Source organism: Pagrus major, chromosome 7 (assembly GCF_040436345.1).
Source record: "Pagrus major chromosome 7, Pma_NU_1.0".
Classification (NCBI taxonomy): Eukaryota; Metazoa; Chordata; class Actinopteri; order Spariformes; family Sparidae; genus Pagrus; species Pagrus major.
The window spans coordinates 6,986,360-7,003,392 of record NC_133221.1 but is presented as its reverse complement, the minus strand read 5'-3'; the positions used below and the strand labels follow the sequence as shown (position 1 = coordinate 7,003,392).

General features: G+C 38.6%; 5 protein-coding genes across 5 annotated transcripts; all 5 read left to right on the top strand.

Annotated features, from left to right (window-relative positions):
* Positions 1-2,767: 2,767 nt before the first annotated feature.
* Positions 2,768-3,818, top strand: LOC140999332 (P2Y purinoceptor 1-like). The gene has a single exon (XM_073469681.1). The coding sequence runs from the start codon at positions 2,856-2,858 to the stop codon at positions 3,816-3,818; it is 963 nt and encodes a 320-aa protein (XP_073325782.1). The 5' UTR covers positions 2,768-2,855.
* Positions 3,819-5,739: 1,921 nt separating this feature from the next.
* Positions 5,740-6,708, top strand: LOC140999331 (P2Y purinoceptor 1-like). The gene has a single exon (XM_073469680.1). It carries the CDS (start codon positions 5,740-5,742, stop codon positions 6,706-6,708), a length of 969 nt encoding a protein of 322 aa, XP_073325781.1.
* A 3,151-nt stretch (positions 6,709-9,859) lies between these two features.
* On the top strand, positions 9,860-11,114 carry LOC141000134 (P2Y purinoceptor 1-like). Its single transcript, XM_073470764.1, has one exon. The coding sequence runs from the start codon at positions 9,949-9,951 to the stop codon at positions 10,915-10,917; it is 969 nt and encodes a 322-aa protein (XP_073326865.1). The 5' UTR covers positions 9,860-9,948; the 3' UTR covers positions 10,918-11,114.
* Positions 11,115-12,751: 1,637 nt separating this feature from the next.
* LOC141000236 (P2Y purinoceptor 1-like) lies at positions 12,752-13,859 on the top strand. Its single transcript, XM_073470899.1, has one exon. The coding sequence runs from the start codon at positions 12,792-12,794 to the stop codon at positions 13,758-13,760; it is 969 nt and encodes a 322-aa protein (XP_073327000.1). The 5' UTR covers positions 12,752-12,791; the 3' UTR covers positions 13,761-13,859.
* A 1,936-nt stretch (positions 13,860-15,795) lies between these two features.
* On the top strand, positions 15,796-16,945 carry LOC140999306 (P2Y purinoceptor 1-like). Its single transcript, XM_073469636.1, has one exon. It carries the CDS (start codon positions 15,836-15,838, stop codon positions 16,802-16,804), a length of 969 nt encoding a protein of 322 aa, XP_073325737.1. The 5' UTR covers positions 15,796-15,835; the 3' UTR covers positions 16,805-16,945.
* The last annotated feature ends 88 nt before the right edge of the window (positions 16,946-17,033 follow it).

Genomic DNA, 17,033 nt, shown 5'->3' with positions numbered 1-17,033 from the left:
TGAACTTATGAAATGGAGTTTAAAATTTAGGGTGGGATCAGAAGTAATTCTTGACACTTGGTTAAATGTTGATAAAAGTTGATCAGAAAAATAAACTTTTGTAACCAAACAGCTAAACTATGAATTGAAGACAGTTGGCCTGATTAATTTGGTCATAAAGATAGTTTTAAAAACATGTTCAAACTGCTAACTGGCAATATATTATGTCTTTAAGACCAAATATAAGTAACTTACAATTCTTTGTTTGATAGAAATTTATGCCACAAAACGACCCCAACCTTGTGTTGACAGATATTGTTTTCTGACGTGAGCAATGCAGTTTTTAACTTGTACAGTTTTGTTTGTGTGTTCGTAGCTGGATGACATTGCACTTATTTCTTCATTTTCTTAATTTGTTTTGTTGTAAATAATTCATGTATAGTGAAAAATGTTTCAGTGTTTTACACGTTCTGCATTTTAACTCTAAATGATTTTAGTGTTTTTGATTTATATTTTTTCATATTGTATTTACAGATTTATATAGTTATTTTGTACATACTGTGGCTTTTTACATGTTTGTCTGATATTTCTCTTCATTATTCATCAAAAATCATTGTACACTACATGTCTTCCTCTTGCAGAACACAGTACCACAGAAGTAACTTTTGGTATTTCATATAAAAAATGAAGCCAAATTAACTACTACTATTACTTGTAATGGCTTTTTTGTTGATGTCCTCTTTATAGTTTTGCACTAAAGCTTGCACTGTGCTTCTAAAGGCTTTTTCAGTCAGACCAGATTACCTTTATAGACATCCTGACATCTAGTGGACAAAGTAATGAACTGCTGAGGCAGAACAACACCTTTATCTCCAGCATCTTCAGAACATAAGAATGCATTTTATATCTTGGCTCTTTCTGCTCGCTCCAGAGCTGGTTAAAAGTATACCAGTACACAAGTTCAACATTAATTTATAAATGGAAACAGAAGTATGGGACACTTTGAAAATTTGACCACATGATGGCGCTATAGAGGAGAGGTCAAAAGATCACCAAGTTATTACAATGCATCATAAGAACATAAATGTCTGTACAAAGTGTCGGCCCATAGCAGTCAAAAAATGTTGATGAAATGACTTGGTGGTTCTGGAGGAAAATTCAGGAGATCGCCAAAGATTGTCTGAGAACCACAATTGTCTGGACAAAATTTCATGGCAATTTATTCTATAAAACAGAAATTTGTGATGAAACTTGGTAGAAACAGGCTCCTGCAATGTGCATCAAGAATCTCTCAAGAAATGTTGGCATGTTTCAGCTGCTCGGATGGGGGCGGGGTAAGAATCATATTCATTTGCATATCAACAGAACCTGGCATACGTAATGAGGCAAAGTTGTTGCGTTACAACCAAGACATTTTAAAGCCACGTGGGGATTTTTCATGGAAAAAGACTCCAAATATGTATTTGTGAGGAACAGACATGAATTATCAGGGGTTTAGGAGAGGGACTTCTGTTTGCGTCTGACAGTGCCTTTAGTGGACAATCTGCACCTATGCCTGTAGTCGCTTCTTTTATGATAAAAGTTTATTTCTAAAAATAAAATGTTTAAACTATAAATATAAACTTTAAACTTTGTGTGTAAGTGGTAAGCCTTAGTGGGTAGAGGTTTAATCCGCCATGGTTTAGAAACAGTATGGCTGACCACATCCTGTAGTAAAATATATTATCTGTGGTAGCTGCTCAACTCTGAGCTGATGGTACACTTGAAAAGTGTTACTTAGATTTAATATCAAAGGTCACATTTAATGCAAGTGTTTTCTTTCATGTTGAGGGACTGAAAATCAATCAAATAACTGAGTCTGATTATTATGTGTGTGTGCTGCGCCCCCCTCAGCACCCTAGATCCCTGACCGTATGTCCTGCCAACAGAAACATATCATGATGCAATAAAACCAGGGTCCACATTCTCCATATATTTGGGATCTGATTCTTGCAATGTTCCAATGTTAGCTGGAGAAAGCAGGTCTGAACTTATGAAATGGAGTTTAAAATTTAGGTGGGGATCAGAAGTAATTCTTAACACTTGGTTAAAAGTTAATGAAAAACTTTTTTTTTTTTCGAAAAAAGGAACTTTTCCATCTAATTTCATTACTCAGGTTTAATATCAAAGGTCACATTTAATGCAAGTGTTTTCTATCATGTTGAGTGACTGAAAATCAATTGAATAAGTCTGATTATTATTAAATTAAATTAATACAGACTGAAACATTATTCAATTATTACATGTAAAATTAAGGGTGACTTCTACATAAACACAATGTGTTTCTTATACAAGTATTAAACATATAAGTAATGCATTTCAAATGGGTTATTCTCTCTCTGGTAACAAACCACACATCTAGTTATTTATTTTATACACACTGACGCAACATGATAGAAAAACTTTGCCTTAAATGTGACCGTTTACATCGACCTAATGTAATAGAAATAGGTGTAAAATGTACATGTCAAGTCAGTGTTTGAGTCATCAGGTCAAAGTGGAGCAGCTACAACAGAAAAATATTTCCGTGCAAGCTGTGGCAAGCCTGACTGTAATTCTAAACCCTGGCAGATTAGAGATATGAAAGGTAGAGGTTTCATGATGCTTACCTCTTACAGACAAACATTTGTCTTAGGCTCTGCATCGATTCACAAACCAGCCAATTGAAGTCATTTCCTGAATATTGGCAGGTGCAGATCTCAAATATAGTATGTAGAGGCGTGGGCTTACAACAGGAAGTCTTCTGGAAAGCACTCATGCTCTGATTCAGTTTTAATCTGTTGAGAAGACCAGAACATTCACTGAGAGAAGGAACTGTACATACTGCTGTCCAGAAGATGATAAATAACACCACTTGTCCTCAGGTCAGCTTTGACTTTACAGGCAGATTCTTGCCTCCTGTTTACATCTTAGTGTTCATCATTGGTCTGGTAGCTAATGGATGGGGACTGAAGTCTTTGCTGCACAACTGGAAGAAGCTGGGTAACGTCAACGTGTTTGTTCTCAACCTTGGACTTACAGATGTTTTGTACCTGCTCACACTCCCATTTTTGGTGGTGTACTACTTCATGGATAGTAAATGGATCTTTGGAGAAGCATTCTGCAAGATAACAAGATTCTGCTTCAATGTGAATCTATATGGCAGCATTGGATTCCTGACTTGTATAAGTGTGTACAGATACCTGGCCATTGTTCATCCAATGAGAGCGAAGGGAAGAGTAACTGTCACCCATTCTGTGATTATCTCGGTCATTGTCTGGCTGTTGGTGAGTGTTCAAAGTCTTCCAGACATGTTCTTCACCAAGGCATCTAGAAACAACACTGAAAAATGCTTCGATACCACGGATAAAGCCCACGTTGAGGATTACCTGAAATATAATCTTGGATGGACCCTCACTGGGTTTTGTATCCCGTTACTCATCACACTGGGCTGCTATGGACATGTGATTGTCGTTCTCTGCAGCACAAATACTATTGACAAGGTACTGAAACAGAGAAGTTTAAAGTTGATGTTCATCTTGATTCTTCTCTTCTCTGTGTGTTACATCCCCTATCATGTATTCAGAAACCTCAACCTCTTTGCAAGAGTTCTTACCGAACAGAGGATTTGCAATGACTGGTATAATGGAGTCTACATTGCCCATCAGATAAGTCGTGCCCTTGTGTGTCTGAACAGTGCTCTCAACCCTCTGGTTTACCTCCATGAACATGGAGACATTCGTGCTCAGCTCAGACGACTGATCCAGCAAGCTTGTCAGGCTGTCGTGCCGGTCTCCGTCACTCAGTCTTCACTGGTATGAATTGTCTGACATAAGAAAGAAACTGAACAATTGCATTGCATCATCTTCCACTACAACGCTGTCAAGTTTTCATGTATGTCTTCATCACTTTGCTGTAAACCTGCTCCAAAAGCTGAGATTAAACACTTTTTAACACTTGGTAAAAGGTTTTATAAGACAAAGAAACTTTTGTAACCAAACAGCTAAACTATGAATTGAAGACAGTTGGCCTGATTAATTTGGTCATAAAGATAGTTTTAAAAACATGTTTAAACTGCTAACTGGCAATATATTATGTCTTTAAGAGCAAATGTAAGTAACTTACAATTCTTTGTTTGATAGAAATTTATGCCACAAAACGACCCCAACCTTGTGTTGACAGATATTGTTTTCTGACGTGAGCAATGCAGGTTTGAACTTGTACAGTTTTGTTTGTGTGTTCGTAGCTGGATGACGTTGCACTCATTTCCCACATTTTCTTCATTTGTTTTGTTGTAAATAATTCATGCAAAAATGTTTCAGTATTTTACACGTTCTGCATTTTAACTCTAAATGATTTTAGTGTTTTTGATTTATATTTTTTCATATTGTATTTACAGATTTATATAGTTATTTTGTACACACTGTGGCTTTTTACATATGTTTGTCTGATATTTCTCTTCATTATTCATCAAAAATCATTGTACAGTACACGTCTTCCTCTTGCAGCAAACAGTACCACAGAAGTCACTTTTGGTATTTCATATAAAAAATGAAGCCAAATTAACTACTACTATTACTTGTAATGGCTTTTTTTGTTGATGTCCTCTTTATAGTTTTGCACTAAAGCTTGCACTGTGCTTCTAAAGGCTTTTTCAGTCAGACCAGATAACCTTTATAGACATCCTGACATCTAGTGGACAAAGTAATGAACTGCTGAGGCAGAACAATGCCTTTATCACCAGCATCTTCACAACATAAGAATGCATTTTATATCATGGCTCTTTCTGTTTGCTCCAGAGCTGGTTAAAATTATACCAGTACACAAGTGAAACATTCATTTGTAAATGGAAACCAAAGTATGGGACACTTTGAAAATTTGACCACATGATGGCGCTATAGAGGAGAGGTCAAAAGATCACCAAGTTATTACAATGCATCATAAGAACATAAATGTCTGTACAAAGTGTCGGCCCATAGCAGTCAAAAAATGTCAACAAAATTCAACGTCTTGGGGGCTCTGGAGGAAAATTCAGGAGATCACCAAAGATTGAACCATGAGAACCATGTTTGTCTGGACAAAATTGGCATGTTTCAGCTGCTCGGATGGGGGCGGGGTTAGAATCATATTCATTTGCATATCAACAGAACCTGGCATACGTAATGAGGCAAAGTTGTTGCGTTACAACCAAGACATTTTAAAGCCACATAGGGATTTTTCATGGAAAAAGACTCCAAATATGTATTTGTGAGGAACAGACATGAGTTTTCAGGGGTTTAATTAATGTCAGGAGAGGGACTTCTTTTTGTGTCTAACAGTGCCTTTAGTGGACAATCTGCACCTACTGACTCACCATGATAGAAAAACTTTGCCTTAAATGTGACCGTTTACATCGACCTAATGTAATAGAAATAGGTGTAAAATGTACATGTCAAGTCAGTGTTTGAGTCATCAGGTCAAAGTGGAGCAGCTACAAAAGGAAAGTGTTTCCGTACAAGCTGTGGCAAGCCTCATGCCTACCTCTTACAGGCAAACCTTTTGTCTTAGGCTCTGCATCGATTCACAAACCAGCCAATTGAAGTCCTTTCCTGAATATTGGCAGGCACAGATCTCAAATGTAGTATGCAGAGGCGTGGGCTTACAACAGGAAGTCTTTTCGAAAGCACCCATGCTTGTTTTAATCTGTTGAGAAGACCAGAACATTCACTGAGAGAAGGAACTGTACGTACTGCTGTCCAGAAGATGATGAATAAAACCTCTTGTCCTCGTGTCAGCTTTGACTTTACAGGCAGATTCTTGCCTCCTGTTTACATCTTAGTGTTCATCGTTGGTCTGGTAGCTAATGGATGGGGACTGAAGTCTTTGCTGCACAACTGGAAGAAGCTGGGTAACGTCAACGTGTTTGTTCTCAACCTTGGACTTACAGATGTTTTGTACCTGCTCACACTGCCATTTTTGGTGGTTTACTACTTCCTGAAGAGTAAATGGATCTTTGGAGAAGCATTCTGCAAGATAACAAGATTCTGCTTCAATGTGAATCTTTATGGCAGCATTGGATTCCTGACTTGTATAAGTGTGTACAGATACCTGGCCATTGTTCACCCAATGAGAGCGATGGGAAGAATAACTGTCACCCATTCTGTGATTATCTCGGTCATGGTCTGGCTGTTGGTGAGTGTTCAGAGTCTTCCTGACATGTTCTTCACCAAGGCATCTAGAAACAACCGTAAAAAATGCTTCGATACCACGGATAACCCCAACGTTGAGGAGTACCTGAAATATAATCTTGGATGGACCCTCACTGGGTTTTGTATCCCGTTCCTCATCACACTGGGCTGCTATGGACATGTGATTGTCGTTCTCTGCCGCACGAATACTATTGACAAGGTACTGAAACACAGAAGTTTAAAGTTGAGTTTCATCTTGATTCTTCTCTTCTCTGTTTGTTACATCCCCTATCATGTACTCAGAAACCTCAACCTCTGGTCAAGAGTTCTTACCGAACAGAGGATTTGCAATGACTGGTATAACGGAATCTACATTGCCCATCAGATAAGTCGTGCCCTTGTGTGTCTGAACAGTGCTCTCAACCCTCTGGTTTACCTCCATGGACATGAAAACATTCGTGCTCAGCTCAGACGACTGATCCAGCAAGCTTGTCAGGCTGTCATGCAGCCGTCCGTCACCCCTACCCAATTTTCCCTGGTGTAAATTGTCTGATATGAGAATGAAACTGAACAATTGCATTACATCATCTTCCACTATAATGTTGTCAAGGTTTTATGTATGTCATCATCATTTCACTGTATACCTGCTCCAAAAGCTGCAATTAAACACGTTTTAACACTTGGTAAAAGGTTAAGGTCGATGAAGGTGAGGTTCGCCCAGGGTGTCATGCAAGCTAGGACCACCACTGCTCAAAGACACACACACATATTAAAGATAAGATACACACTGACTGCTTGACAGTGGAAATATAAAAAACAAAATAACTTTACAGACTTTTATTTATTTATTTGTTTTAAAAGATGACTTTGTCTATGATCACAAGACAGATTAAAGAATGGCAGCTGAAACCATCAGGTGAGACACACCCTGGTAGCTTGCAGCTGATAACCAGTTTGACCAGTTTGGCTGGGGCTTTTGACGGCTGGGAGGCCAAAAAACAGCTCCTATTCTTACCAGTTACAGTCTCACGGGCGCTTAAGGTGAGGCTCGCCCAGGGCGTCATGCAAGCTAGGACCACCAATGCTTGTAATGGCTTTATTTGTGGATGTCTTCTTTATAGTTTTGCACTAAAGCTTGCACTGTGCTTCTGAAGGCTTTTTCAGTCAGACCAGATTACCTTAATAGACATCCTGACATCTAGTGGACAAAGTAATGAACTGCTGAGGCAGAACAACACCTTTATCTCCAGCATCTTCACAACATAAGAAGGCATTTTATATCTTGGCTCTTTCTGCTTGCTTCAGAACTGGTTAAAATTATACCAGTTCACAAGTTAAACATTAATTTGTAAATTTAAACCACAATCGGACACTTTGAAAATTTGATCACATGATGGCGCTATCGAGGAAAGGTCAAAAGATCACCAAGTTATTACAATCCATCATGAGGAGAACATAAATGTCTGTACAAAATGTCACCCCATAGCAGTCAAAAATTGTCACTTAAAACCACAAAATTCAACCTCTTGGTGGCTCTGGAGGAAAATTCAGGAGATCGTCAAGGATTGTCTGAGAACCATGATTGTCTGGACAAAATTTTATGGCAGTTTATTCAGAAATATGTGATGAAACTTGGTAGAAACAGGCTCCTGCAATGTGCATCAAGAATCTCTCAAGAAATGCAGGCATGTTTCAGCTGCTCGAATGGGGCGGGGTTAGAGTCATATTCATTTTGAAGTGCTTCATGCAACATTAATAGGGAGTTTTGGGTTAAATGTGGCTATCAATAATAATTAATGATTATCAGGGCTAAATATTAATTATGATAAATAATAAGATCCAATTTACATTAGATCACCTCGGTGGACCACCCTTGAGGAAGGGAAAATCTAGCCAATTCACCAAATCAGTCTCAGAATAAGTTATTAAACTGTCAGTTTGTAACTCTGATTAATAATTAACTTAATAACTACAACCAAAATCACCATAAAAGCTAGTAATGGTTGAAGGATTTAGGATTCCTTGACAGAGTAGAGGTTGGCAACATTCACTCTTGTACAATATTAAATAGACAGCATGAAGGTTCAAAAGTCTTTTATTTAACACAAAGATGAAAACACACAATCTAACTAACATGTACTATATACAGGTGTGTGTGTCTGGAAGATCAAAGAAACAATAGTGGTGCTCACATCATGTGCTCACTGACATCACATGTGGGTGTGATATGCTCCAGGCTGAAGGAGTGTGTGTGTGTGTGTGTGTGTGTGTGTGTGTGTGTGTGTGTGTGTGTGTGTGACATGTCACGTTATAGAAGATGGGTAGTTGCATGCAAAGACCCTGAGTCTGTGTGAAGCATAATTCAACTAACGTCAATTTAGCCCTGTAGCAAAGCAAACTACCTATAACCTGACCTGAGATCACAATAATTCCAAAACAGTGAACAAACACATAGATTGAACATGTGCATTACATCAACTAGAGTTAAAAGTCCTGTGCTTAGCCTTGTTATGTTGTACTGTGTGCTATCTAGGCCCAGTTCAACGTTGCCAGTCTTTGTGGAAAAGGTGCTGATGGTTCCTTGGCTGATGAGCCAAGTAGGAGAAGGTTGCAATTCCAAAGTTGAACAATGCTTTTATTGCTGTGCAAGGTCTGATGAAAGACAGCAGGTGGAGGAAACTCGTTGCTCCTTTCCTTTGCAAGGATAGCAGCTCGGTGCTAACTTGCTTGGTGTTCCTTGGATTGTGTAGTTAGCTGGTAAGCTTTGGGCTGCAGCTGCTGGTGCTAACTAAACTGGAATACTAGCAAACTATAAACATAAACTTAGTTTGTGTGTAAGTGGTAAGCCTTAGTGGGTAGAGGTTTAATCTGCCAGAGTTTAGAAACAGTATGGCTGACCACATCCAGCATGAAAATACATTGTCTGTGGTAGCTGCTCAACTCTGAGCTGATGGTACACTTGCAAAATACTTCACCTAAAACAATGACTTTTATTACATGTAAATTGGAATCTATCTAATTTCATTACTTAAGTTTAATATCAAAAGGTCACATTTAATGCAATTGTTTTCTATCATGTTGAGTGACTGAAAATCAATTTGATAACTGAGTCTGATTATTATTAAATTAAATCAATACAGACTTAAACATATATGTTATGTATTTATTCAATTATTACATATTAAATTAAGGGTGACTTCTACATAAACATAATATGTTTCCTTTTACAAGTATTAAACATATGAGTAATACATTTCAAATGGGTTCTTCTGTCTCTGGTAACAATCCACACATCTTAATTATAGTTAGTGTGTATAAATTAAATAACTATGACTTAACATGATAGAAAAACTTTGCCTTAAATGCGACTGTTTACATCGACCTAATGTAATAGAAATAGCTGTAAAATGTACATGTCAAGTCATCATGTTGGAGTCATCAGCTCAAAGTGGAGCAGCTACAATAGGAAAGTATTTCGCTACAGGATGTGGTAAAACTGTTTTTCAAAACCCTGGCAGATTAGAGATAAGGTGGGTGGGGGGTTCATGATGCTTACCTCCTACAGACAAACCTTTGTCTTAGGCTCTACAATGATTCATAAAGCAGCCAACTGAAGTCATTTCCTGAATATTGGCAGGTGCAGATCTCAAATATAGTATGTAGAGGCGTGGGCTTACAACAGGAAGTCTTCTCGAAAGCACTCATGCTCTGATTCAGTTTTTATCTGTTGAGAAGACCAGAACATTCACTGAGAGAAGGAACTGTACATACTGCTGTCCAGAAGATGATAAATAACACCACTTGTCCTCAGGTCAGCTTTGACTTTACAGGCAAATTCTTGCCTCCTGTTTACATCTTAGTGTTCATCATTGGTCTGGTAGCTAATGGATGGGGACTGAAGTCTTTGCTGCACAACTGGAAGAAGCTGGGTAACGTCAACGTGTTTGTTCTCAACCTTGGACTTACAGATGTTTTATACCTGCTCACACTCCCATTTTTGGTGGTTTACTACTTCATGGAGAGGAAATGGATCTTTGGAGAATCATTCTGCAAGATAACAAGATTCTGCTTCAATGTGAATCTTTATGGCAGCATTGGATTCCTGACTTGTATAAGTGTGTACAGATACCTGGCCATTGTTCATCCAATGAGAGCGATGGGAAGAATAACTGTCACCCATTCTGTGATTATCTCGGTCATGGTCTGGCTGTTGGTGAGTGTTCAAAGTCTTCCTGACATGTTCTTCACGAAGGCATCTAGAAACAACACTGAAAAATGCTTCGATACCACGGATAAAGCCCACGTTGAGGATTACCTGAAATATAATCTTGGATGGACCCTCACTGGGTTTTGTATCCCGTTACTCATCACACTGGGCTGCTATGGACATGTGATTGTCGTTCTCTGTCGCACAAATACTATTGACAAGGTACTGAAACAGAGAAGTTTAAAGTTGATGTTCATCTTGATTCTTCTCTTCTCCGTTTGTTACTTCCCCTATCATGTACTCAGAAACCTCAACCTCTTGGCAAGAGTTCTTACCAAACAGGGGATATGCCATAAATGGTATAATGGAGTCTACATTGCTCGTCAGATAAGTCGTGCCCTTGTGTGTCTGAACAGTGCTCTCAACCCTCTGGTTTACCTCCATGGACATGAAAACATTCGTGCTCAGCTCAGACGACTGATTCAGCAAGCTCCTCGGGCTGTCATGCAGCTGTCTGTTCCCCCTACTCAATTTTCCCTGGTGTAAATTGTTTGACATGAGAATGAAACTGAACAATTGCATTGCATCATCTTCCACTATAATATTGTCAAGGTTTTATATATGTCATCATCAATTTGCTGTAAACCTGCTCCAAAAGCTGAGATTAAACAACACAATTCACTTAAAAGATTCTGAAAATGTCTCCGTTATCTTTTTGAGAGAATAGGACCAGATATTGTGGACAACAGGCTCAGTAAAACACCCTAAAACAGGAACTGTGTGAATATGTAAAAAGCAACACAGCCTCACAACATCAAAGTGATGCACAGGAAGATCATCAGAGCACAATGTACTGTATACAGTAGCAGTTTTAAACATGCATGTTACAAAGTGCTTTACAGGAAGAACAAAAGGGAAAGAGGGAGATGGAGACAGAGGACAATATATAAACGGGGGGCAAAAAGGGATGTAAAGCCCACAAAGTAAAAGTTATAGAATTGGGAAAAAAGTGGCTTTTAATAAAGATGTGCACTGATTTGCCTTCTTTATCTCCTATAGAGGTCAGAGGGCACAACAAGTCCTTTAAGTACAGAAGTGCCTGATAATGCCATGTCTTTAATCGCAAAGTGACAGGGAGCTGATAGAGAGACACTGAGGCTGCTGTTGAGTGTATTATATTAAGTTTCAGTCAAGATAAAGTCAGTCACAGTTGGGGGGGCTGAGGGGTTAGTCTATATAATGACTTCATAGTAAATGGTGCGTAACATTCATGTTGACTAATTTGAATGGCCAGGATAACATGTCTGTAATCGCTATTAACAATAATTTACAACAATTTGAGAACGCTATGTACAACAGCAGACGGCAAACTTGAGCCCCAACGTTCTATAGATCAAAGCAGCCACATCATTTACAGTCAACAACAGCAAGCAGGCGAAGAGGGAGAAAAATTCTCCCTTTTAAAATCACTCAATTTTGTAAGTTGTTTAGTTTGGAGAAACTTTATGGACTTTATGCAGCACTGTATCTGCGCTGTTCCAATGTTAGCTGGAGAAAGCAGGTCTGAACTTGTGAAATGGAGTTTAAAATTTAGGTTGGGATCAGAAGTAATTCTTGACAGTTAATGAAAAACTTTTTTTTTTCGAAAAAAGGAACTTTTCCATCTAATTCCATTACTTACGTTTAATATCAAAGGTCTCATTTAATGCAAGTGTTTTCTATCATGTTGAGTGACTGAAGATCAATCAAATAACTGAGTCTGATTATTATTAAATTAAATCAATACAGACTGAAACACATACTTTATGCATTTATTCAATTATTACATATTAAATTAAGGGTGACTTCTGCATAAACATAATGTGTTTCTCATACAAGTATTAAACATATAAGTAATGCATTTCAAATGAATCATTCTGTCTCCGGTAACAAACCACACATCTTGTTATTTATTTTATACACACTGACTCAACATGATAGAAAAACTTTGCCTTAAATGTGACCGTTTACATCGACCTAATGTAATAGAAATAGCTGTAAAATGTACATGTCAAGTGAGTGTTTGAGTCATCAGCTCAAAGTGGAGCAGCTACAACAGGACAGTATTTCGCTACAGGATGCGGTAAACCTAACTGCTTTTCAAAACTCTGGCAGATTAGAGATATGAAAGGTAGAGGTTTCATGATGCTTACCTCTTACAGACAAACATTTGTCTTAGGCTCTGCATCGATTCACAAACCAGCCAATTGAAGTCATTTCCTGAATATTGGCAGGTGCAGATCTCAAATATAGTATGTAGAGGCGTGGGCTTACAACAGGAAGTCTTCTGGAAAGCACTCATGCTCTGATTCGGTTTTAATCTGTTGAGAAGACCAAAACATTCACTGAGAGAAGGAACTGTACATACTGCTGTCCAGAAGATGATGAATAACACCACTTGTCCTCGTGTCAGCTTTGAATTTACAGGCAGATTCTTGCCTCCTGTTTACATCTTAGTGTTCATCATTGGTCTGGTAGCTAATGGATGGGGACTGAAGTCTTTGCTGCACAACTGGAAGAAGCTGGGTAACGTCAACGTGTTTGTTCTCAACCTTGGACTTACAGATGTTTTATACCTGCTCACACTCCCATTTTTGGTGGTTTACTACTTCATGAAGAGTAAATGGATCTTTGGAGAAGCATTCTGCAAGATAACAAGATTCTGCTTCAATGTGAATCTATATGGTAGCATTGGATTCCTGACTTGTATAAGTGTGTACAGATACCTGGCCATTGTTCACCCAATGAGAGCGAAGGGAAGAGTAACTGTCACCCATTCTGTGATTATCTCGGTCATGGTCTGGCTGTTGGTGAGTGTTCAAAGTCTTCCAGACATGTTCTTCACAAAGGCATATAAAAACGACACCGAAAAATGCTTTGATACCACGGATAACGCCCACGTTGAGGAGTACCTGAAATATACTCTTGGATGGACCCTCACTGGGTTTTGTATCCCGTTACTCATCACACTGGGCTGCTATGGACATGTGATTGTCGTTCTCTGCCGCACGAATACTATTGACAAGGTACTGAAACAGAGAAGTTTAAAGTTGATGTTCATCTTGATTCTTCTCTTCTCTGTTTGTTACATCCCCTATCATGTACTCAGAAACCTCAACCTCTTTGCAAGAGTTCTTACCAAACAGAGGATATGCCATAAATGGTATGACGGAGTCTATATTGCTCATCAGATAAGTCGTGCCCTTGTGTGTCTGAACAGTGCTCTCAACCCTCTGGTTTACCTCCATGGACATGAAGACATTCGTGCTCATCTCAGACGACCGAACCAGCAATGTCGTCAGGCTGTCATGCAGCCGTCTGTCCCCCATACTCAATTTTCCCTGGTGTAAATTGTCGGACATGAAAATGAAACTGAACAATTGCATTGCATCATCTTCCACTATAATGTTGTCAAGGTTTTATATATGTCATCATCAATTTGCTGTAAACCTGCTCCAAAAGCTGAGATTAAACAACACAATTCACTTAAAAGATTCTGAAAATGTCTCCGGTATCTTTTTGAGAGAATAGGACTAGATATTGTGGACAACAGGCTCAGTAAAACACCCTAAAAGAGGAACTGTGTGAATGTGTAAAAAGCAACACACCCTCACAACATCAAAGTGATGCACAGGAAGATCATCAGAGCATAATGTACTGTATACAGTAGCAGTTTTAAACATGCATGTTACAAAGTGCTTTACAGGAAGAACAAAAGGGAAAGAGGGAGATGGAGACAGAGGACAATATATAAACGGGGGGCAAAAAGGGATGTAAAGCCCACAAAGTAAAAGTTATAGAATTGGGAAAAAAGTCGCTTTTAATAAAGATGTGCACTGATTTGCCTTCTTTCTCTCCTATAGAGGTCAGAGGGCACAACAAGTCCTTTAGGTACAGAAGTGCCTGATCATGCCATGTCTTTAATCGCAAAGTGACAGGGAGCTGATAGAGAGACACTGAGGCTGCTGTTGAGTGTATTATATTAAGTTTCAGTCAAGATAAAGTCAGTCACAGTTGGGGGTGCCGAGGGGTCAGTCTATATAATGACTTCATAGTAAATGGTGTGTGACATTCATGTTTACTAATTTGAATGGCCAGGATAACATGTCTGTAATCGTTATTAACAATAATTTACAACAATTTGAGAACGCTATGTACAACAGCAGACGGCAAACTTGAACCCCAACGTACTATAGGTCAAAGCAGCCACATCATTTACAGTCAACAACAGCAAGCAGATGAAGAGGGAGAAAAATTCTCCCTTTTAAAATCACTCAATTTTGTGAGTTTTTGAGTTTGGAGAAGCTTTTTAGACTTTGTGAAGCGCTGTATCTGGCAAATTCTTAATTATTTGGGCCATTTTTGTAAATTTGGCATATGTTATAACCTCATTTTAGGGAGTGCTGCGCCCCCCTCAGCACCCTAGATCCCTGACTGTATGTCCTGCCAACAGAAACATATCATGATGCAATAAAACCAGGGTCCACATTCTCCATATATTTGGGATCTGATTCTTGCAATGTTCCAATGTTAGTTGGAGAAAGCAGGTCTGACCTTATGAAATGGAGTTTAAAATTTAGGTTGGGATCAGAAGTAATTCTTGACACTTGGTTAAAAGTTAATGAAAAACTTTTTCTTTTTTTTTTTTTTTTCGAAAAAAGTAACTTTTCCATCTAATTTCATTACTTAGGTTAAATATCAAAGGTCACATTTAATGCAAGTGTTTTCTATCATGTTGAGTGACTGAATATCAATTGAATAAGTCTGATTACTATTAAATTAAATTAATACTGACTGAAACACATACCTTATGCATTTATTCAATTATTACATATTAAATTAAGGGTGACTTCTGCATAAACATGATGTGTTTCTCATACAAGTATTAAACATATAAGTAATGCATTTCAAATGAATCATTCTGTCTCCGGTAACAAACCACACATCTAGTTATTTATTTTATACACACTGACTCAACATGATAGAAAAACTTTGCCTTAAATGTGACCGTTTACATCGACCTAATGTAATAGAAATAGCTGTATAATGTACATGTCATGTCAGTGTTTGAGTCATCAGCTCAAAGTGGAGCAGCTACAACAGGAAAGTATTTTGCTACAGGATGCGGTAAACCTAACTGCTTTTCAAAACTCTGGCAGATTAGAGATATGAAAGGTAGAGGTTTCATGATGCTTACCTCTTACAGACAAACATTTGTCTTAGCCTCTGCATTGATTCACAAACCAGCCAATTGAAGTCATTTCCTGAATATTGGCAGGTGCAGATCTCAAATATAGTATGTAGAGGCGTGGGCTTACAACAGGAAGTCTTCTGGAAAGCACTCATGCTCTGATTCAGTTTTAATATGTTGAGAAGACCAGAACATTCACTGAGAGAAGGAACTGTACATACTGCTGTCCAGAAGATGATGAATAACACCTCTTGTCCTCAGGTCAGCTTGGACTTTACAGGCAGATTTCTGCTTCCTGTTTACATCTTAGTGTTCATCATTGGTCTGGTAGCTAATGGATGGGGACTGAAGTCTTTGCTGCACAACTGGAAGAAGTTGGGTAACGTCAATGTGTTTGTTCTCAACCTTGGACTTACAGATGTTTTGTACCTGCTCACACTCCCATTTTTGGTGGTTTACTACTTCATGGATAGTAAATGGATCTTTGGAGAAGCATTCTGCAAGATAACAAGATTCTGCTTCAATGTGAATCTTTATGGCAGCATTGGATTCCTGACTTGTATAAGTGTGTACAGATACCTGGCCATTGTTCACCCAATGAGAGCGAAGGGAAGAATAACTGTCACCCATTCTGTGATTATCTCGGTCATGGTCTGGCTGTTGGTGAGTGTTCAAAGTCTTCCAGACATGTTCTTCCCCAAGGCATATAAAAACAACACAGAAAAATGCTTCGATACCACGGATGAAGTCCACGTTGAGGATTACCTGAAATATACTCTTGGATGGACCCTCACTGGGTTTTGTATCCCGTTACTCATCACACTGGGCTGCTATGGACATGTGATTGTCGTTCTCTGCCGCACGAATACTATTGACAAGGTACTGAAACAGAGAAGTTTAAAGTTGATGTTCATCTTGATTCTTCTCTTCTCTGTTTGTTACATCCCCTATCATGTACTCAGAAACCTCAACCTCTTTGCAAGAGTTCTTACCAAACAGGGGATATGCCATAAATGGTATAATGGAGTCTACATTGCTCGTCAGATAAGTCGTGCCCTTGTGTGTCTGAACAGTGCTCTCAACCCTCTGGTTTACCTCCATGGACATGAAGACATTCGTGCTCAGCTCAGACGACTGAACCAGCAATGTCGTCAGGCTGTCATGCAGCCGTCTGTCCCCCATACTCAATTTTCCCTGGTGTAAATTGTCTGACATGAAAATGAAACTGAACAATTGCATTGCACCATCTTCCACTATAATGCTGTCAAGGTTTTATGTGTGTCATCATCATTTTGCTGTAAACCTGCTCCAAAAGCTGAGATTAAACAATACAATTCACTTAAACGATTCTGAAAATGTCTCTGTTATCTTTTTGAGAGAATAGGACCAGATATTGTGGACAACAGGCTCAGTAAAACACCCTAAAAGAGGA